This window comes from Alternaria viburni (assembly GCF_023758015.1).
Source record: "Alternaria viburni strain BMP 2772 chromosome Unknown scaffold_14, whole genome shotgun sequence".
Classification (NCBI taxonomy): Eukaryota; Fungi; Ascomycota; class Dothideomycetes; order Pleosporales; family Pleosporaceae; genus Alternaria; species Alternaria viburni.
The window spans coordinates 806,820-828,305 of NW_026055783.1; the positions used below are offsets into that span (position 1 = coordinate 806,820).

General features: G+C 52.6%; 7 protein-coding genes across 7 annotated transcripts; 2 read left to right on the forward strand and 5 right to left on the reverse strand.

The window, feature by feature from the left end:
* Positions 1–613: 613 nt before the first annotated feature.
* On the reverse strand, positions 614–1,433 carry J4E79_006968 (uncharacterized protein; the record flags this gene model as incomplete). The annotated part of the gene is made up of 2 exons (XM_049355836.1): positions 614–679; positions 753–1,433. The coding sequence occupies 2 exons, from the start codon at positions 1,431–1,433 to the stop codon at positions 614–616; spliced, it is 747 nt and encodes a 248-aa protein (XP_049209865.1).
* Positions 1,434–2,440: 1,007 nt separating this feature from the next.
* J4E79_006969 (uncharacterized protein) lies at positions 2,441–3,212 on the reverse strand (the record flags this gene model as incomplete). The annotated part of the gene is made up of 2 exons (XM_049355837.1): positions 2,441–2,617; positions 2,724–3,212. The coding sequence occupies 2 exons, from the start codon at positions 3,210–3,212 to the stop codon at positions 2,441–2,443; spliced, it is 666 nt and encodes a 221-aa protein (XP_049209866.1).
* A 2,825-nt stretch (positions 3,213–6,037) lies between these two features.
* Positions 6,038–9,579, reverse strand: J4E79_006970 (uncharacterized protein; the record flags this gene model as incomplete). The annotated part of the gene is made up of 2 exons (XM_049355838.1): positions 6,038–9,437; positions 9,494–9,579. 2 exons carry the CDS (start codon positions 9,577–9,579, stop codon positions 6,038–6,040), a joined length of 3,486 nt encoding a protein of 1,161 aa, XP_049209867.1.
* Positions 9,580–9,815: 236 nt separating this feature from the next.
* On the reverse strand, positions 9,816–10,894 carry J4E79_006971 (uncharacterized protein; the record flags this gene model as incomplete). Its single annotated transcript, XM_049355839.1, has 3 exons — positions 9,816–10,038; positions 10,088–10,718; positions 10,771–10,894. 3 exons carry the CDS (start codon positions 10,892–10,894, stop codon positions 9,816–9,818), a joined length of 978 nt encoding a protein of 325 aa, XP_049209868.1.
* A 291-nt stretch (positions 10,895–11,185) lies between these two features.
* On the reverse strand, positions 11,186–12,815 carry J4E79_006972 (uncharacterized protein; the record flags this gene model as incomplete). Its single annotated transcript, XM_049355840.1, has 3 exons — positions 11,186–11,737; positions 11,790–12,203; positions 12,252–12,815. The coding sequence occupies 3 exons, from the start codon at positions 12,813–12,815 to the stop codon at positions 11,186–11,188; spliced, it is 1,530 nt and encodes a 509-aa protein (XP_049209869.1).
* A 994-nt stretch (positions 12,816–13,809) lies between these two features.
* On the forward strand, positions 13,810–15,761 carry J4E79_006973 (uncharacterized protein; the record flags this gene model as incomplete). The annotated part of the gene is made up of 2 exons (XM_049355841.1): positions 13,810–13,989; positions 14,043–15,761. 2 exons carry the CDS (start codon positions 13,810–13,812, stop codon positions 15,759–15,761), a joined length of 1,899 nt encoding a protein of 632 aa, XP_049209870.1.
* Positions 15,762–17,598: 1,837 nt separating this feature from the next.
* J4E79_006974 (uncharacterized protein) lies at positions 17,599–18,440 on the forward strand (the record flags this gene model as incomplete). Its single annotated transcript, XM_049355842.1, has 2 exons — positions 17,599–17,790; positions 17,844–18,440. 2 exons carry the CDS (start codon positions 17,599–17,601, stop codon positions 18,438–18,440), a joined length of 789 nt encoding a protein of 262 aa, XP_049209871.1.
* Between the last annotated feature and the right edge of the window lie 3,046 nt (positions 18,441–21,486).

A 21,486-nucleotide genomic window follows, 5' to 3' on the forward strand; every position in this document is an offset into this window, starting at 1 on the left:
TGCCAGTGACATAATGAACAGCTGAAACCAAGCGGCCTTTTGCTCAGCAGTTCACAGATCTCATGTTGAGCGTTTTACTCAACAGGGTGGTCTTGCTACCCAAACCACAAGCTGTCATGGATGTTGCCTCTGATGTTTCAGTTCCCTTCTACCTCTACAGCATATTTCTGTATGTCGCTCTTATAAACATCTCTAAACAACCCCGGAATATCGAAGAAGCAGACCTCGAAGTACTTCGGACCACGATACTCCTGTTCTCTGTGCACGCGACAAACGTGAAAGTACGTTATCATAGCATCGAGTAGCACGTTGATATTGTCATGGTAGGCTCCTTTCCTGCCCTTGTTTGCGTGGCCGTCACGGCAAGCGTGAGGAAGTACGGCTGGTGTAAGAGGCCCGCGTTTCTGGTAATTTCGACCGAGGTAGACATGCCAGAGCGGTAGCTTCCTCAATCTCTGGTAAATTGACTTCCATGATCCGTCCGTTAACGTTGCTTCTGTTGCCTCGAACCACACCAATTTCTCGGCGCGCTTGAGAAATCCTCGGAGTCGACTACCACTTAGGTACAGATCGGAAAGCTCTAGTGACTGCAAATGCTCGTACGAGTGGGCCATCATGTGTGTAGAGAATAGACTTTCGCAGCCATGGCATATCCGAAGCTCTGGAACTCCGCTGCATCCTAGGATCTGTAGGCGTTCAACACTAGTAGTGGCAGCAACAACTTCTAACACATCGGGATGGACCGGGCGCACATTCTTGATGTGAGCTCCAACTTCGCGACTCTTCGCAACATCTTTGCCGTATGCATTTGGTGTTAAGAAGACAGCTTTCATGATCCAAGGTCGAAATTCCGACAATGAGTTTGCAAACAGCGCCCATTCGGGCTTCTGAGAGTTTTCCAACCAGAGGTAGACATAGGCGATCTTCTCTGGAAACTGCGACAGCTGCAGTGCTCGCAGCACAGTTGTCTGTTCACTGAAAATATGAGTCCCAAAGGGTAGCTCTAGCTCCATGAAAGAGTCCGCATCTTGGTGTTGTCGGAAACATTGGGCGAGCATATAGGCGGCTTCACCGGACCTCACAAAGCTGTACTCGTCCTCGTGTAGCAGATACCATTCGTAGTCGCTTATCGTCTTGGGTTTTTTGAGCGGGCATACAGTTATGCGCGCCATTCGATTGCGGAAGGCGGGGATACGGGACAAGTGTAGGAAGAGAGCAAGCGACGACGGCTCGAGATAAAAGCGGCATTCCTGGAGGCCGTACCGAATGCTTGCGTCGAACTCGGTCCTGGCGTATATGGCTTTGCATGTCGATCGCAGCGATCCAAAGTCTCTGTTCTTGTATGAATACTTGTTGTTGTTGGTACCCGATGCTCGTCCGAGGAAGCGACATACTCGGCTGAGGAGCTCTACTGGAAGCTCGATCAAGTCCATTTTGTCTTTTCGCTGGTGCTCTAATCAGGAAGATTGTCCTATATGGTCTCCAGAGGGTCAGTCAAATGATGGTAGGTTGAGGAGTGGGTTTATGTTGACTGAACGTGGAGAGCCAGAGTTGCTGTAGCCCCGAGGTCAAAAGCTGCCGCTGCCTAGGTGATAAAGCCTGTCCGTGCACCAACGATGACTACATGATTTGGTCAGACCACCAGTGAATATTGTCGACTATTCTTGGGTTGCTCTACGAGCTACGGTTATGAGAATTTAGCCTGCGCTCTCATATCTGTCTGCTAGCCGCGCACTGGTAACAGTACGCGAGCATGTATTGAAAGAATACGACTGAACCTAGAGAATACGCATTGTGTTCTTTGGGTGAATGTACAGAGGAATGAAGAGAGGAGCACCCAAGGAGAGTGGAAGGGATGATGTCACCGCGCTAGGCCAGAAGAGAGTGTCGCTCTTTCTTCACCTGCACTTGAGCAGGCATTCCGCCCACAAACTGCTCCAAACATCACCGAGACTAGATATGAAGACTTTGTTTATCCATGCTTGTTTCGCTGGCTTCTCTTCAAGGACCCATGGCCCGAAGGATGTGTCCACCCGTCTCCCGGCGCTTCTATCGACGTCAGCAGCCAGACGTCCCGCAAGTGCGCTGGCGCTTGCTGAGTAGCAAACATAGAGAGATGTACCCGAGATGAGAGGTGTTAGAAGAGCGCTAGTGACAAGTTCCTACGACTTATGCGCAGAGGCAAGGAATAGATGCAAAACACTCATATCGTGATGGTGGACTCTTGGACGAAAGTGACTTTACATTAACTATGCGATCGACCGTAAAGGGCAACTATCAAACAGAAACATGGCCAACCATGTGGTAATGACTGTCCTGAGACCTTTGAAGGCTCTACAAATACTGCCCATCGTCATCGACATTCCTCCCCTACTCCATCCACAGATTTCGTTCACCTCCGAGAGCTTTCCGCCTGGTCATCTTTGGGTTGAAAGCCTATCTAAGCAGCAGCGACCATCTCGCGGCGCGCGAACCTGAGGTTCCTCTTGGTGATACCGGTGGTAATGCCTTGGTACTGGTTGATGCAAACAGTAAGAGTTCCGGAAAGGGCACCTGCTTCATCCTTGAAGTCTGCGGCGCGGGCCTCGAAGGTATCAATCAACATGAAGGCAATCGTCTGCGAAGGGCTGTTAGCGAGCAGACTCAAGGAATTACGTTCGAGTTCAACAGATAGTATCGGAGCGGGCGCTAGGCGTGAAAACTACAAGAGAAGAAAGACTTACATCAACGACCTTCTCGATCTGCCTGAGTACAGCCGTAACGGGCGCACCGACGAAAGGGACAGTACTGAACAAACCGGCCTTGCCAATGAGGATGTTGAGCAGCGCTTGATGAACTCGGACAAACTGTTTCTCGTCGTAAGCAACATGAATATCTGTGGAACAGATGGTACTCACTTCGCGGAAGGCTTCGAAGACGGCATCAGTAGAAGCGCCTGCGGGCTCTTTGGGCATGCCCTGCATCTGAGCGATGGCGGTGGTGGCGGTAGTTACAATGTCTGCGAAGCCCCTAATGATCTCGGGGAATGGTCCCTGACCGACGAGGAGCAGTTGTCCACTGATAATGGTGACGCTTTTGGCCGGCGCCTGAAGCGCCATGCTCTTCGTCGTAATAGATTTAATGTTGGTGACAACCTCAGCAGGCGTGATTGCAGCGGAGATGGGCACGGAGAAGGCCAAGGCGGCGGTGAAGAAGTTGCGGAATGAGACCATGATTGCGGTGGGAAGAAGCTGTGAAAGCGGTTGTTGGTGGTAGATGGTAGAAGTGAGGAGTGATGATTGCAGATGAAGGTGTGCGATACCTTCTTTTCATGGGAGACTGCGGTGTCTTTATACCCGACGTGCGATGTAGCCAAGCTCGAGTCAACAGAGCAAATGCCTCCCGTAGTCCTGAACGACAACTAGGTTCGCTGATCCTCCTGGACACCGCGTTGAAATGCCAATCAAGCCCATAACCCAGAAGGTGGGTGGTGTAGCGTACGCTACTATCGAAAGAACAAAGTTCAATGACAGGTGAGGCTATGCACTACAACCCACTTTGCCTTGACCGAACACACGCAGATGTTTGCATGTAGGCCTCTGAATCAGTTGACAAAACGTTCTTGGACGTTGATCCTAAAAGATCATTGATCGGAGTATGGCATGAGTTGACATGTTTTATCGCATCATATTGAAGCAGCTTTCAACTATCGTCGGTAACCACTCTGCTCTCAGTATTGTGGTTGATGTTACCTCACAGTGATTATCGACAGGGTCTACCAAACTCGTCTCTGGCAGAGAGATCTGTCATAATCCATCGCCGAGTGGGGCTTTTGCGGCTGAATCTGCACATGGCATTGCGATCATCGATTCCCACTACTCTCGTCTAATACATGATCAACAATTTACTCCCAGTGAATCAAGAGACGCCGTATTGGGTAGAGAGCACTAACCGATCTCAGGGCTAAGGGGCTCAAGTCACTTCCCAACTTGTAGGGTGAGCTCAGACTACCCCGATCGCTTCACCGCGCCAAGATTAGCCTTGCAGTAGCATAGTAGATCGCTACCTTCTGTGAACAAGGCTTCTTGTCGACGTGCCCGAGTTCAGCTGAGGTTGTTCAGTTAGTAGCTCTTTGTTGGCAAGCGGCGCCCCACTGGAAAGGGTGTAGTGTAGTAGCGGTATCTACGGGTCGGCGATCCTTCTGCGGGCGTAGCCGTCGAACATCAGTGCGATGATGCAGCCGCCCGAACATGCAAAAGCAGGCACCTACGATCGTCCAGTCAGAAATCCCAGCAACGAAGTAGGGTCGCCGAGCCTTATGCAGATCTGCTTTTTCCGTGTCCGGAGCGGCCGCAACCAATGCCAAGTCACGTGGAGGCCTTTGTTGCCCCTCGTGTAGATGGCAATCTAGTCTCATAATGTACAACGGCATGCAGGTGACTACCTGGAAAAGGGAAATGCGACATGTTCGCTGCGTGGCGCGGTCCGCCAAAAGCAACACAAAGGGTCCGGCTGATGTGTTGTTGTTTCTTTTGTCCAAGTCAGGGCTCGGAATAATGCCGAGCCCGCTGAGTCGCGGACGCTCGCCGACACTAGCCGTACAGACAGCTCCTATACTTTGGCGAGGAGCTAGCTCCTGTGCTCTCATGGTAGCTCAACTTCGGCGACTTCGCTGCACAATTTCTGCTGATTTGTAGCGACCGGAATACTCAACACATGTCGATTAGGAAATGAGAGACATGGGATTAAGAGTGAATGTCCAGATAGGTATAAATCGGCCGATCCTTCCCAGATAGCTACGTCAGCTCAAAGTTTAGTGAGATCGTACCTTAGGCCAACACCATTAGCCGCAAAAACCACCGGTATATTGCCGGCGTACTTGATGTGATGCCAGCTTGTGCTTAACCACCAACTAATTGCAGAGGCGCATTTGCTGCGGGTATTCACTCGCGACCGTTGTGACCAACCCTGTAAGCTACCAAACTCCTAAATAGCCTCCATGAACAAAGCAACGAAAACGAAAAAGCACGTTGGCAATTTACACCAGTAGAAAGCACGATGCCGGGTGTTCCGTACTGTCTGCACTGCCATGTAACTTGCGCGTGCCTAGGCGAAAGGCTTTGGCACAGAACGCTAAACTCCACATCCTGACGCCACTGGGCAGCACTCACTTTGATGTTGTACCGAGTCGGGCTCAATACGCTGTTTGATTCTTACTGGCTTCTTTCATGTACGAGCCAGTCTTTTGTGAAGTCGGCCGTACTTCTACAGACCTCCAGACAGACTACGGCTACGTACAGCAGTGAGTAGAAGACTCGCCATGAACCTCAATTACAAGTGCGTGTGCATATAACATGCCTGGGTAGTCCTCAACTAGGCGCTCAGACTCCAACCCCATCATTAACGCACCAACAAACGTCAAGCAAAGACCATAGACGAGACAGTCCTCATCCATGTGACGGCGCCACAACGTCACCTCAATATCGAGCTCCGCCAACAAGAATGCGATCCAGCTCTCTATCCCTCAGGCGTCACGAAGTCGTGAGGCGCCTCCGCATGACAGCATCTACCATTATAGATGTTTGGTCGAGGCTAAGCTCCTAGTCCTCCAAGCAGAACGGCACCTTCTACTTTCAGCCTCCTGTCCGTGTTTCTTTACTTTTTCGTTCTTTGCAATTATAGAGCGGGCTTTCGTAGCTCCTCTCGCTGCCGTCGGAGGGGTTGAACCGAGTTGCAAGCGCCTTGCTATAAGACACAGAAAAGCAAACACTGACAGATATGATGAAGGCTAGCCAAGGCAACATCGGTTGCCCTTAGGTCACTGCAAGACAGCTGTCAGTGTGAGTAGCGCATACTTACAATGTTGTCACTGGTCTAAAATTGTTCGTATGTTGAGCAAGCGGTGCTACCGGAAGCCTCACCCCCAAGATCGTTATTACATCCTATGCTCTTAGTAGAGCTTCCCCAGAATCTGAACGCCAGCATGTTACATAGACTAAATGAAACCAACGCCCCCATAACGAAGTCTGCATTCGATGTGACAGATGACCCATAGCCCTCATGCAGTCGGCAGACGTGCCAACAACGGTAGGACGTCTTTGAACCTCACTGGCTTGAGAAGGAACTCGTCAAAACCGCTATTCTTCGCTTGCTTTCGCGCTTTCTCACTACCAAGACCGGTTAATGCGAAGATGTACGCCCGGATACCTCTCTCGTCCTCTAGAGTACCATCTAGACCATGTCTCGCAGCGTCATCGGACTGTCTTGGTATGTCTTTTTCCATCAAACCATGTTCGATTCCACGAATCTTTGACACGGCCTGGAAGCCATCCATAACTGGCATGCTGATGTCCATGAAGATGCAGTCATAGCTTGCTTTTGGGTCTTCTTGCTCAGTGGCGATTTGATAGAGACGCACCGCTTCTGCGCCGTCGGTGGCACTGGAATACGGTACGCCGAGGCGTTTTGCAAAGGCGCAAAGCATTTTTAGATTTATGGGGTTATCGTCTACCAAGAGCAGACGGCGGAATCGGCATTTTGGGCTGCTTGTAAGCGGGGTAGGTGGTTGTGTTGGTAATGGTGCTTGTAGAGCAGTACTTGTGGCGGCGTCGGCTAGTGTCACACGCTGCAACGATAAGCTGCGGTGTGGAAGTACTTTGGTTTGCGGGTCTGGCTCTAGGATTATGTCGGCATGTTCTAATTGCTCTGTTGGCTCCATGTCAGGTCTGCTTCTGACTTCTATGGACGGCACCGAGTCTGCCATCTCCTTGGTAGTGGCATCCTTCACAGCCGAGGTGAGTGCAGGTCCGAGCGAGTTTGCAGTGACTAGTACTGTGTGCATGGGCTTGCTAGTGCCAGATTCGGGAGGTGCGCCTTTAATATTGCGCAGGTCGACCATGACCGGGTAAGTCCCTCCCGTATAAGTAGGGAACAAAGTTTTCAAGTCGTACGTGAGTGTCGAAGAGAGAGCATGGTGATCGATGAGGAGTACATCCAGAACCGGGAGTGTGTCTGTGGAAATAGTGGTGAACCTCATGCCGAAGCGATCCTCGCAGATATTTTGAACGGCCCGCTCCAGCGCTTCGGGGGGCGAATCGATAGAGGGTGCAAATTCTTTGCCTTGCTCTTCGGATAGAGAGAGACTGAGCATACCGATTGCTTTTCCGCTTAGGCATTCGTGAGAGGAAACGCTCTCGCCACGTGGCGCATTTGGTCTCTGCGCCGTTTGACTAGCCGGAATGTTGATGATGATCTTCGTTCCCTTGCCCAAACGACTAGAGACTGATATAGTCCCGTGTAGTGACTCCACGATGCTTTTCACTAAGCTCAAACCTAGCCCAGTTCCTGGACTTAGTAGATTCTCCTGAGTAAAGGGTGTAAAGAGATGGTATTTGAGGAAATCCTCACTCATGCCTACACCCGTGTCGGTCACAGAAAGACTGATGTGTGACTGACTGTCATCGGCAGCCTCCACGAATGCTAGACCTACGTGAATGTAACCCGACTTGGTATACTTCAATGCGTTGCTGACGACATTAAGTAAAATGCGCTTCCAAGCACCCTTGTCAATGACAAAGGTCCAATCACGGGCCTTTTCAATGTGTGTGGTGACGACGACAGGCTCGGATTGTGCCGTTGCGGGCGATCCAGCCAACGAATCTTGACGCTCTTTATTGAGTCCAGAAGAGAGGCGCGAAGAATGGTCATGACCTACGGAAACAGTCCCAATGACATCTTCGACCATAGAAGCCAAGTCGACAGCTACTGCACCGTGATGAACGTGGGTGGTAGAACGAGGATGTCCATTTCCGCCTCTTTGTCCAACGCTGGCGCGGCTATTCACTTTGGAATATTCCAACAGATGGTCAAATGTATCGAGAAGAGTAACCGCACAAGACTCAATCATGGAGATCTCGGACATCAAACCAGATCCCTGGCAGTTTTCCTGGATCAGCTCAATGCTGGCCAAAATGCCATGCAAGGGACTTCGTAACTCGTGACTGATGGTCGAAACAAAATCCGACTTGGAAAGTGTATTTTCGCATGCTTCTAAGCGAAAGACCTCAGCCATCAGTGAGTTACCGAAAGCTGTCAATGAATTGACATCGCCAGTATCAAGTGTTTTGCCTGTGTCAGATACCCAAGCTAGGCAGGTAGAGTAGCAAGCTTCTCTTGAGTAGTGAAACATAGGCAGGAATATGACGTAGCGGGTCTTTGACAATAAACTGAAGAGGTCATTCCATCTGTCATCCGCAGCAGAGTCAAATTCGTCATCGCAATCGTGTTGGAAGACCCCATGTTCATCGACTGCGAAGACATGCCCTCGAGGGTACTTGGCAGTCAAGCGCTGGATGAGCGACTGACGCAATTTCAGCTGTCCGGGGGCGTTATCTCTGTGGTAATAGGACAGAGGTACCGCAAAGAGATCGCATGTTGGCGAAGATGTATTGTCAGGAGACATGTCTCGTACCTGGCAACCTTTGTTTCGGGTGCCAGTTGAAACAGTGTCAAAGAAGACTAGGCCATCCAGACCCATAGCATCGCCAATACTATCTGCGGCTTTCATGAAGAGCGTGTCGACTTGAGTAGCAAAGTCAGATTTGACCCGTTTTGAGACATTATCTTGGGGCGAAACGATAACAGATGCATCGCGAACAGGCAATGACTGAACATGGTCTGGCATGGTGACGCTTGCATTCATGCCGTCGGATAGCTTCTTGTCAGGTTTTCTTCGCGAGGCGGCGCCAAAAACATCTAGGTCGAATTGGCTTGTGTGAGCTCCAGAGCGCACAGGGGCCACAGACCTTGGAACCATGTCATCTGAAGCCACAAAGCGGCGAAGACCTTGCATCATCTCAGCAGATCGAGACTTACAAGCTTCGGCGCGTCGCATATCGAGGTATGCACTGATAGCCGAGGTAGTTTCGCGAAGAGTGCTCAGAGACTTGGGATGCAGAAAGTCCCGTTCTTTAGTGTCAACAACACAGTAGCTGCCCAATATGTGCCCAGACATTGCAAACAGCGGTATCTCGAGGTATGAAACCATGTGCGGGTAGCCAGCCACGAACGGGCGCTCGGCAAATGTGGGAACCTGGCGAAAGTCTTTGATGCAGAAATACGACTTGTCGGCAATGATGTAGGGACTTTCCGGCATAGGCACTGGTTTGCCCTGGAAGATGCACATGGTGAATGGGCAGACGCCCCATTCGAGGGCGATTCGGGAAGTACCCAGCAAGAGCGGCTCGGCCGGGTCTGCACTCGAAAGCGACTGGTGCCTCGTCATCTCTGCGCATATGAATTGATTTCGATTATCAATGAGCGAAAGGAATGCGCGATCGCAGTCCATCTTGTGCACGCCATGCTGGACGAGGGCGTTGAGGGTTATGTCGCTGCTGGGGACTGGTTCGGACGGCGGTCCTTCTGCGATGTGGAAGGGGAACGACGCGGCAGAGAGATATCTAGGGCTGTGTTAGCAACAGGAATCGGCAATGTGACGTCGACTGGCAATTCTCACGCGGCGATCTCGTATGCGCGTACCCGTTCGTGGTTATCGATAGCTGCGGGTGGCGTCGTGGTCGAGATGGGCGCGGTCGTAGCCATGGTCCATTACGTCACTCATAGAATGAAGACTGCTGGTGCTGCGTGCGACGTTTGCGCGGGCCCCAGCAGTCTTCGGGGCTTTAGCAGGCAGTCTTGGCGTTAGTCAGCCAACACATAAACGGCCCGTAAAACCAAAGCTGTGATACTCAAGCACGGCTTAATTTTCCGTCAAATTCATCGGATCGTGATGTCTCACAATAACGCTAGCCTAACACGGGTTCCGCGGCTGCATAGGGCTAGACGCTGAGAGACGCGTATTCATCGCACACTTCAGTCAACTTCCTTCTCGTCCCGGGCTCCATAACACTGTGCCCAGCGTCGTCTATGAAGTGCAATTTGCTCTCCGGCCATTGCTTGTACAACTCCCACGCTGTAACCGGCGGGCAGACAACATCGTACCTGCCCTGCACGATGGTCGTCGGAATGTTCCGGATCCGGTCCACGTTCTCCTTCCTCAGCCTGCAGAACGAAGTCAGTAAACGTCTGCTTCCGTAAAGCCAAGACTTACAGCTGCCCGTCTTCCATCCATGCTTTGTTGATGAAGTAGTGAATCTCCATCCTAGCATGTGCGAGCAGATAGGCTGGTTCTTTCAGTTTCTTGTATGCGTGTGGGTCAGGATACAGGGTGCTGATTGATAGCTCCCACGTGTTCCACGCCTCAGCCGCGGGATGACTGATAGACGAGTCCGAAGACATGAGGCGTTTGTGGTAGTTGCCGATATGATCGGAACGTTCTTCCTCTGGTAAAAACTTGATAAAGTCCTCCCAGCGGTCGGGAAACAGCATTTGCGCGCCGCCTGCATGGTTGGTCCACTTGAGTTCGATGTCTCGCACGGTGAAGATGCCGCGCAGGACTAGACTACCTACACTATCGGGGTGTGTTTGCGCATATGCTAGAGCGAGTGTGGATCCCCAGGAGCCACCAAAGACCATGTGCCATTTGGAAAACTTCAGATGCTTGCGCAGCTTTTCGATGTCTTCGACGAGATGCCAAGTAGTGTTGTTTGTTGTGTTGGCATTAGGGCGCGATTGACCACAGCCTCGCTGGTCGAGCAGAACCACTCGGTATTCAGAGGGGTTGAAGAAGACGGTGTTGGTTTTGGAGCAGTTCCCGCCAGGCCCACCATGGAGGTAGATGACTGCAAAGCGTTAACTATCAGGAAAGTTGGACAACATGGCTGGCACTTTTACCAGGCTTTCCGTCCTTCTTGCCAAACTGTTGATAGTAAAGTTCATGGGTGTCATCCACGCGCAGCCAATTCACGTCCCAGGCATCTTCATGCTCGTAGCTGGTGAACTGGAGTGTTTCAGCCATCATGCCCTGGTGGTAGATAGAAAATTTGCGGCGAGACAAGAAGATGGAAAAGCTTTTGTAGTCGACATGTATGCAAGACAGTCATACTGGTAGTGATGGAGTCAGACACCTAGGTACGACTACCCCGCTTTCAGTATAGTGGCCCCGCTGCTTCAAGAACACCTTCCTATTCTGCTCCCAGGATGCGACTGACTAACGGCAGCAAGCGTGCGAAAGATGCGATTGACACGATGGCATTTAAAATACACATTATCGTATGTACTAGATAATAATGACGCTGGCGACAAGGACCTAATACTTAAAGCCTCCTGCCCTGGTGCTCCACAAGCCCTTCGGGTCAACACTCTTCTGTAATGCCTTAAACTTGTTGTAATCCTTGTAGCTCTGGAAAACTGGCTGGTCCCACATGGCATCGTTGATGAACAATGGCATGTACATGTCGCTTGGCATACCCGCTTCTGCTATCCATTGAGGCACGACCTTGTCCAACCAAGCCGTCAATTCCCTGGCGATGCCAAACGCAAGAGCGTCGTCTGTGGGCAAGTTCCACGCTCCTTGGTAGATTAGGATGATGCGGTCAGGGTCGGAGGACGAAAGTCCCATGGCGTTTCCGCCCTTGGACTCGGACATCTTTCCAAAGCGGGATGGAAGAGGTTGGAAGTCAACGCTGAACTGGATAGCGCGAACGACAGGTAGGGTGTTGAGGAAGATACCAGTGAGTTCAGCAAGCTTGTCGCGAATCTCCTTGTACATCTGAGGCCGGGATGCAATGTATGGGACAGTATAAGTACGGAAGAATGCGCGGGCGTTCAAGAGTCGGACTGGCTCGCCGTTTGCCTTCAGCTGGGAATTGTTAGTTCTTGTACGGCACATTGAAGTTAGATTATAGACTTACTATCTCAGAGTACTTTTGTGTCTTGGGTAGACACAAAGGGTTAACGATCTTGAAGAAATCGGCAAATGGACCCGATGTAGGTGGCTTAGGGTTGTCGTAAAAGGAAAAGAGAATTTTCGTCTTGATTCCAGCTGCGACTACGAGGTCCGTAAGAATGATGGCCGCCTTGGGGTCTTCGGCACCGTGTGCCATGAAGTTGTGCAGAGCAGCGTATAGTGCGTCGGATTTTGAGTCATCGAAGACACATGAGCCACCCCAGACGTCGCCCATGTGATGGACTTTAGTCTTGAACTGGGTGACAATACCGAACTGGCTACCGGAACCACGCATAGCTTGCGCAAGGTCGGGATGCTTTGCGGCGTTGACGTTGACGATGGACCCGTTCGCCATAACAGTCTCCCATTCGATGATGTTCTATCGCTTGTTAGCATAGCTGCCCTTTGCATATAGCGGAAAACTGACATCGGCTGCAAGACCCTCTTGAGCACCGAGGAATGAAAGACCTCCACCCAGCAGCAGACCAGCGACACCGACGAGACCGAGTCGTCCTCCAGCGATTGCCACGCCGCTCTTCTCAAGGTCGCCAATGACGTCGTTCCATTCACCTCCTGGTCGGACGTAGGCAACATCTTCTGCTGCATCGTACGTCGCTCCGACTAGATTGGTCATGGCGATGAGAACACCATCTTGGACCGCAGCATGTTGCTTGTTTGGATCGTGACCTCCGCTCCGTGTAGCAAGCTTGACAGTCGGGTACTTGTTCAAGATCTTGATAGCAATGGACACATCTTGGGCAGAGTCTGGTTGAACAATGCATGCAGGATCGACTTCGCGGAGATTGGTAGCCCAGTATTGCTGCGTCTCATGTGCGTATTCGAGCTTGAGAAGTCCCGGAGTGAGGACTTTTCCTGGAAGAGCATTGTTGATTTCGTTACACGCTTTGGTAGTGGCCTCTGTGGGAATAGCAAAGGCGGATTGGGCTCCAAACAGGAGAGTCGCAAGAGCGAGAGAGGTGAACTTGTCCATGTCTGGAAGTGAATGAGTGTAAGGAACGAGCGAAAGATGGACGAAAGCGCAGAAGAACGAACGCAGCCTACAGACCACCTCTTGATGAGCGATGTGCCTTAAGTACTACAATGTGGGCTTCTTCGACGACGTTAGGTTTAGCTGTCCCCGGTCTTGGTTCCGGACGCCATGGCAGCCATGCAGAGAGCAGCACATGTACACAAGCTGGGGAGAACCATGGCTAGGGCAGGTCGCGTGGAAGAATCGTAAAATACGGCAAACCCCCTCCAATGGCGACGCATGAAATAAGGAATTGAGTGCAGATCATGTGAGAGTCCCTGCGAAGCTTACGGCAATGGGCCCGACATTTGAGGGGAATCGACGCACACCGTCGTAAAACTATATGGTTTGCTGGAATGGGTATTTAGCCTGGATAGGATAAGGCGAGCCCAGTATTGGAAACGGTACTTGAGTGCCGAATTGCAGGACTGGCAGTCTCGAAACCCGAAGGTTTGTCAGACAAGCAGTGCGTATAATTGTCATCGACGGTCATGGTGGGGTGCGCTGATGGTGGGACCGAGTCCGAGTCCGACCTCAGGGGAAAAACACGTCTGTGGCATTAAACTTCTGGGCCATGCGAAACGAGAGTCACGCACAGATACGCTAGAGAAGTATATGTATGTCGCTTGTAATCACGATAATTGCTGAAGCGCGAGTGGTGGTAAAGCCGGGTGCAGGCGGATGCAACGATGGTGATGATGCGAGAAGGACACGAAGAGGCTGCATGCACGGCTGTGACGGGCTGGCTGAAGGTGGACGTCGTCGTATCACGTCGACATTGCATGGAGTCGTGGCGGAAGGATCGGAACGCGTAGGTCCGTGCTTATTCGGTTGCTCCTTCTACCTCCTACCTGGGCATCGGAACCCAGGGATAAACAAACAGTGGCCGACAAGCTCACAACGCCGCCACATCCGACGCCGCCGCCGGTAGCCGACCACGACGGCTGCACTCACCATGGACTCGTACAATCTCAAGACGGCGTCGACGTACATCAACAACCTGCTGCTTGCGCGGGGGTTGTTGCGCAATGGCACGCCCATTGAGTTCGCGCATCCGTCGAGGGGAGAAGGGGGGAAAGAGGCCACCATGGCCCAGATCATCAACCTGGTGCACGACCTGATATTGAAGCGCGATGTAGGCACATGCACGTTTACGTTCTGGTGGAGAGGGTCCTAATGAGCAGATAGCGCGACCAGGAATACCGCGAATCCAGCGCCGACACGCTGCGAAGCCTGCGCGCCGAGTCGACGCGCCAGACGGCCGCCCTCGAGAAGCAGCACAACCGCAATGCCGACCTCTCGCGACAGCTCTCGCTCGCCCAGGCGCAAGAGCAGTCGGCGCGCAAAGCCCTGCACACGGCCGAGTCGTCGGCGCGCAAGCTGCGCGCCGAGATGCAGCGCCTCAAGACGACGGTCGACCAAGTGCGCACCAGCTGCACCAACGACGTGCGCAAGCGCGACAAGGAGATTGCACGGCTCAAGAGCCACCTGACGAGCCAGCAGCGCGGCAACAAGACGGGCCTCGTCGGCGCCAGCATCACCATCAACCCCGGCAGCACAGGCTTGGGCGCCGCCACGGGCCATGCGCGCGACGAGTCGCCCAATGTCGACGACCCCGAATACAGCCTGAAGCAGGAGACGACCGAGTTCTTGACGCAGCTGAGCCAGAGCTTGAGCGACGAGAACGACAACCTCATCGGCCTCGTGCGGAGCGCCCTGGTGACACTGCGAGAGCTACAAGGCATGCCCGAAGTCAATCGCAAACAAGACGCAGACGACGCCTCGGTCGCGGGCGACGAGCAAGACGACACGCAACAGGACATGCTCCACACGCTGCCTACCGACTACGAGACTCTCGCCGACGACATGGACACGGTCTTGGACAACCTGAAGAACCTCCTCACAAATCCAAACTTTGTAGCAGTGGACGAGGTCGAGATGCGCGAGGAGGAGATACACAGGCTGCGGGCGGGCTGGGAGAAGATGGAGGCGCGGCTGCGCGAGTCGTTCCTCCTCATGGACTCCTGGCGAAAGCGCATGACCAATGGCGACACCATCAATCTCGAGGAGCTGAGGATGGGACTAGGATTTGGCGAAGGGTTCGAGACAGTCGACAGGGAAGGATTCTCCATGATCGATGAAGAAAGCGAGGCCGAGGAAGCTGCAAGCTCAGCCTTAGAAGAAGACGTGGACAATACAGAAGAGCAAGAGGAGGCCGTCTACCTGCCCTCACCCAAGCCACACGCGAGACCAGACAAGACAACTGGGCCCGATGTCTTCAGCATCAAGTTGCAACCCAGCCAGCCAGCGCTGAGGGAGACCAACGGCAACAAGTCGCCTAGTCGATCGCCCCGCAAAGTCGCCTTCTCAGCGTCTATCCCGAACACGCCATCTCAGGTAGACGGGGAGAACGCAGACACGTCTGGGATAGATCTAGTCGATGCAGAGAAGGCTAGTCGGCCAACCTCTGCAGCCAAACCACCTCGTTTTGAAGAACGAGCGTCAAGACCAACGAGTCAAGACAGACCACGCCATGTACGTTGTGACATCTTTCCCTCTACGTCCACTCCCTCCACAATCTCCAGCCCATCAGCACCACACCCATCCCTCAACAGATCTGACAATCTACGACAGACCAAGAAGCGCTTGTCGAGCCCACGTGCCCATCCCGACGAACGATCGCCGAAGCTGTCGGTCCAAGACAAGTTACGAGAGGCCGCGGAAGCAGCCGCTGTAACCGACGGAGACATCTCCACCAAGAAGACGGACGAAAGCACCGAAGTGTCCGAGGAAAACCCTAAGAAGCGGGCACCTAGATCTCCCGTCAAGACACGAATCAGTGGGAGGCCAAAGAGGAGAAAAAGCACCTTGACGCCAGAGGAGCTGGCAAATCTTCTAGGCTGCTAGACTAGGTTGGAGCATGTGCGATCCTCACGATGGCACCGTGAACTAGGACTTGATAGCGACTCGAGGCTGCATCGGCGGCTGGTCATGCAAGATCATGCCATCAACTGACTTCCAGTTATATGCGAGGCTTGCATGTTGAGGAGTCGGTCGGTGGAGTGAATGATGGGCGTGACCCATGCTCTCCTCTATTGGGTAGGTCATAGATGCCAGTGCGTTTGTGGCCCTCATGCACTGGGTAACGGCGCGTATCCTGAGGCCCACCTCGGCTGGACTATCAAGTCTCGCCAGGCCCACTCATGAGCTCGCACAGGTTCGGTCAATGCGCGACTGTGAACGGTCTTGATTTTGAAGGACGTCCATGAGAAATGACCTACCTCATCGTGCGAATGGGCCATGGCACAGCAGCAACACAGCATCTCCCCTGCTTCTTGTGTGCCCAAGGGGCTGCATATCCGACGCAGTGACATACCTTGGTGGAAGTGCTCATAGTCGGGCATCGATAATGTTATCGTCCTCGGTCGCTTCGCGTACCTGAATCCTCCCGCCCGCCCGTCATTCCTCCTGACAACTCTGCGCTCGTTCAATCTCTAGTCTTCACATGCACCTTTGCACATCATCACGAGGGACACCGGTTTTCCTCCACATGGCGCACATCGTGACCGCAGTGTGGCCGTAAAAATCGCTCGCTCCGCCTCCAGCATTCCTGAGGTTGGTGATGTGGTGTTGTGGTTGGACGGCGTTGCAAGCCACTAAGTTTATTAGCCGCCCATTGTCCTCATTCGGGACATTAGGTGATGGACGATATGAGCACAGCTCCAGTGATTGGGCAGAGGCCGAGAAGCGGATGCAGAATGGCTGTAAATAGGTCTCTATGCGGCAGGGAGGATAGCTGCAGCGCGATCAAGGTAGCAGCCTTGGAAAGCAAATTTATCTGCATCTGTCGTCAGCCCTCGAGCCACAGTTCCCCCGTCGAAAATGCACTGTTATGCAGTGTGACAGGCGATTATCTGCACCTTGCACATCCCGGCATCACATGGCTCACCTGTTCTCTGCTGCTCATTGGTGTGGTGTTTTCACCCCAAGCCCGTGCGCTACGTGACGGCCCACTTATGTATTCCCCGCCCGCGTTGGCGAATGAGGGCGCAGAAGCAAGACGCCCGGCTACACACGTCAAGCCCGCCCACCACTCCCGCTTCACCATCAAGCGCTCGCCGTACATTCGATAGACTGCTCTCCACACCCGCTACCAGCTTACACCCTGCGAACATGGCGTGTCTACGCAGCGCAGGTAATCAATCGCTACCGGGTGCAGCGAGACCTGGCCCATAGTTGGCGTAGTGCAATGTGCCGGCCTGCCAGCCCCTCGCTAACGCCCAATGGTCGCTCAGCAGCTGTGCGATGCTGTGTCTATAGATAAGTAGGCCTGGCGCCGCTCACATCTCGTCTTTTTTTCTTCAGCAAGTGTGTCAAGTTCAGAGCTGTTGTGTTCGTCTTTTGTCTATTCTTTTTACCCCTCCCCTTCTCCCTCTCTACTCTCCAGGCCTGGTGCCATTTAATTCCCACTACCTCACCGTCGACCTTTATACCCACCCTTTTACAATAATCCAATTCTTTGTGGCCGGTCCACTTTCACGTAATACACAGTTCTACTTGCTCGAAACGAAATTTCAAACTCACAACGACAACGCAATACTCGCAAACCTTTACGAAACTCTCAACACACAGCTTCTTCAGCAATCTTGACGTCTATCCATTAGTTTGGCATCGGACGAATTCGAAAGAAACGATTACATCATAATACCAATCTTTACAACAGAAAGAACGAAACAACATCACAATGGCCGCTATCCAGCTTAACTTCACTCTCCGCACTTCCTCCAACTGCAAGACCGTGCACTTGCTCGGCTCCTGGGACGGCTACCAGGGTCAGCTCCCGCTCTCCAAGGACCCCAAGAAGTCCGGAGGCTGGGTCGGATGCTTCAAGTTCCAAGGACAGACCTTGAAGCAGGGACAGCGCTACTGGTACTACGTATGTCTCTTCTCTAACATTACATTGTGAACTAGAAGCTAACATTTGCCCAGTACATCATCGACGGCTACCACGTCTCGCACGACCCCGCTAAGGACCACACCACCGAACCCACCACTGGCCGCAAGCTTAACATCATCGACATCCCCGCTGCCAAGTCGAGCTCCAAGACAACCACCTCCAGCTCAGACCGCAAGTCCCGCCGCGTCTCGACCGCCACCATCCCCAAGGGCCGTGGCCTCAGCCCAGAGCGCATCGTCGCGCCCAAGCCCCAGCGCCCACACGAGACCCGCCAGGTCATCAACACCCAGTACGACAAGACCACTCTTGAGGATCTCAACCGCCGCTTTGCCAAGCAGCAAATCGAGGAGTCGTCCGACGACTCAGACTACGACTCCGACGAGGGCTCCGACGTTCCCTCGCTCACCAGCCGCTCCACCAACAGCTCCAGCCCGTCCAGTGTCAGCTCTGGTAGCTCATGCTGCACATGCGAACGCTACGGAATCACCCGCGCTGGTGACCGCGTCAAGCTCGACTGCGGTGGTGCTCGCTGCGGATACTCTGACGACTCATCTGACTGCTCCTCCGAGGACGAGTACGTGTACGAGGAGAAGACCACCCGCCGCCAGGGTGTCGTCATCCGCTCCTAAGTGCCTCACTATCTTCCTGGATACCATTGTTCCGTCATCGACACCTGCATCCTTGCATCTTCTATCGCAGTGTGCCGATGCGCCTTTTCAACCTCTTTCTTCTGTGCATATTATGATTACGAATCTTCTTTCTTATCTTGTTCTATCAACTACAACCGGCCTCGTGTTCAGAGGCTGGCTTCCGCTCTTTGGGATATTATGACGGGTATTATTGCTGCTGGTATGGGAGCTGCCCATGGGTTTTTTGCTGGGGAATAACGAGGCAACTGCCTGCACCTTACGACAATGGCTTAACGAGCCACCCAGAGAACACGCTAGATGTTCTCATCGTGCCAATGCACGCTCATGTAGTCTATAGTTTACTAAATCTACGGATCCGCATGCGCTCGTGCGCGGAAAGATACATCACTTTTTAAATATGCACCCTGAGTGACTTCGATGCATTGTAAGCGGCAGGGTGCATCGTGGCCTCGTCAGGCCCAGCTGTCGCAGCTTCCCCACGTTCGTTGAGGGGTAACTGCCTAGCTCAACAGGTTCAGGCCACCGTTCTGACGCGACACCATCATCTTCGTTGCCTCTCTCGGCCCGCTCCATTACCAACACAACAACGCCACCTCTTTGGAATCCACCTGCCCCATCGTTCTTGCCATTTCTAAGACCCCTCGTCTGAAACCTGATCTTTGCCCTTGCGCACACCATTATGGAAGCCACTGAAAACGACGCCAATTGTCAAAAATGTCAGTTGAACGGAATTCGCCTGAAGACAAAAGGTATGGATACCGAAGGCTTTTTTCGATGGGACGACGCCTCTCTTTTTCTCCATGAGCCCTGTCCAAAATGCGACAATACGGAGCTGGATCCCTCGTTACGCTTGTGCGAGGCCTGTCATCACTTCCGTATTTGGCATTTGCTCACCTGCCGTGGCCAGATGGAATGGGATGGTCTCCTCAAACACTGTCACGAAAGCCAGGGGCATTGCGACTTCTGCCATTCCGTCATCTCAGCGGCGCAAGACTCTAGTAGAGGATATGGGGGAACACTGAACCTTCAAGATGCCGACAGCGTCAAATTCGTGATTCGTAGTGACAGTGGCGACGGACTCGTGCGCTGCATTCTCTACATGTTATCCGCCATCATCAATGGCAAAGAAGAGCCTTTTGCGGGCGACCACGAATATATCGTAGACACCATAGACCGACCTATTGACCGTGCCTTTTTCGATGCAGTAATGTCATCATCCTCTGAGCCAGAGAAAAACACCAAAGCCTTAATGTCGCGTCTCCATCCTTATATCGACTGGAGCCAACACCGGACTTGGTTCGGAAGCCTACCATTACTGAGATCATCGGAGGAGAAGCCTGGAGGATTGTTCTTACGACAAACACTCCAAGACGTTCGCGTGGTAGATGTTGTGGATGCGTGCATCGTACATTTACCTCGAGAAGCCGAGTACGTTGCCCTGTCGTATGTATGGGGAGTAGACTCCGCCAAAGACTTTCGGACCTTGCGCACCAATTTGCGCGACCTTGAAACCCCCGGTAGCCTGGAAAAGATTGACCTGCCCTCGACAATATCAGATGCTGTCACAGTATGCAGACAGCTAAAACGTCGATTCCTATGGATAGACCGACTTTGCATTGTACAAGACGAACTGTACGCGGAAGCAATTCAGTTAGAGCAGATGGCAAGTCTATACCACCAAGCAGCCTTGACGATTGTTGCAGCTGCAGGTTCCAACGCAGCACATGGGTTGCTGGGGGTGAGCCGCGCGAGGGAAGAGCAAAAACAACAGAAGTTTCACGGTCGCCTCCGGTTGGTAAAAACCGCACCAGATCTCAAACAAGTCTTACGCAAGACCGTATGGAGCAGTCGTGCTTGGACATTTCAGGAGTACCTGTCGTCAACGACCATGATGTTCTTCACTGAACATGGACTTTACCTTGGCCACAGATCGGAACCCGGCAGGCTTGATGCATACACCGAAGCACCCGCGGTAAACCAATCCACATATGATCGACTACAAAATCCGTTCGACGCATTGGAGACATACACGGCCAAGTCACTCACGCACTCATCTGATAGACTGCGCGGATTCTCGGGAATACTCTATGCGACACATGGTAATAGAACAACTTACGGAGTGCCCATTGACGACTTCGATCGCAGTGTTCTGTGGCGACGACAAGGGTCGAGGATTGAACCAAGAACCCAGGAACAAGAGAATAGCATACCCACATGGTCTTGGACATCGGTTCGAGGACCTATAGGGTTTTACCAGAAGTACTGTTATTCGTATAGCCTTGCTTACTGGGGCAGGTTCGTCTACGAAGAAGACAGGGTGGTGAAGGTCGTCATTGGACCACCGAATCGAACATGTCAAGATAGAAGAGAGGGAAGCGATCACGCTGTAGCCGCACTTGCATGGCTGGCTGGCTGTGTGCACTCAAAACCACCATCCTATCTCAAGATCGACTGTTCAAGTACGGAGTACGAGAAACGGCTCGAGGAGAGGTGGTCTGACGACGATCTCCCTGGATACTGGGAAGATGCTTTTCGCGAGTATAAAGCAGATGAACTGTTTGAAAGTGTTCGTGGTAATTTCAAAGACATCACCAGACGCATCACAGTCCATACACAAAAGGCTTCCTTCACACTGGACCGAAGCAGCCGAATGAGAAGGAAAACACTACGGCCTTGGGTACATCCAGAAAATGCCACGATACTAATTCGCAGCAATGGTCTAGTTGCAGGTGCAATAGAGCTCGACGAAGACCTCATCGATAGTAGCGGAAGCCGAAATATGGACCATTGTGACGTAGACCTGATTGCACTCTCAGTAGACCCGGGAAGTCATAGATTCCCGCCAGTAATGCCGTGCTTCGATTCGCCATCTGACAGCTCGTCAATCAGCGAGTTCTTTGGATGTATGTGCTCGTCAAACGGTACCATCGATTTAGAACCGGAAGCGCATCTGGCAGAGTGTCCCAAACACGTGGATTTCGATAGGCCCAGTCCTTACTGGGAACTACTGTCTCCCAACGACAGA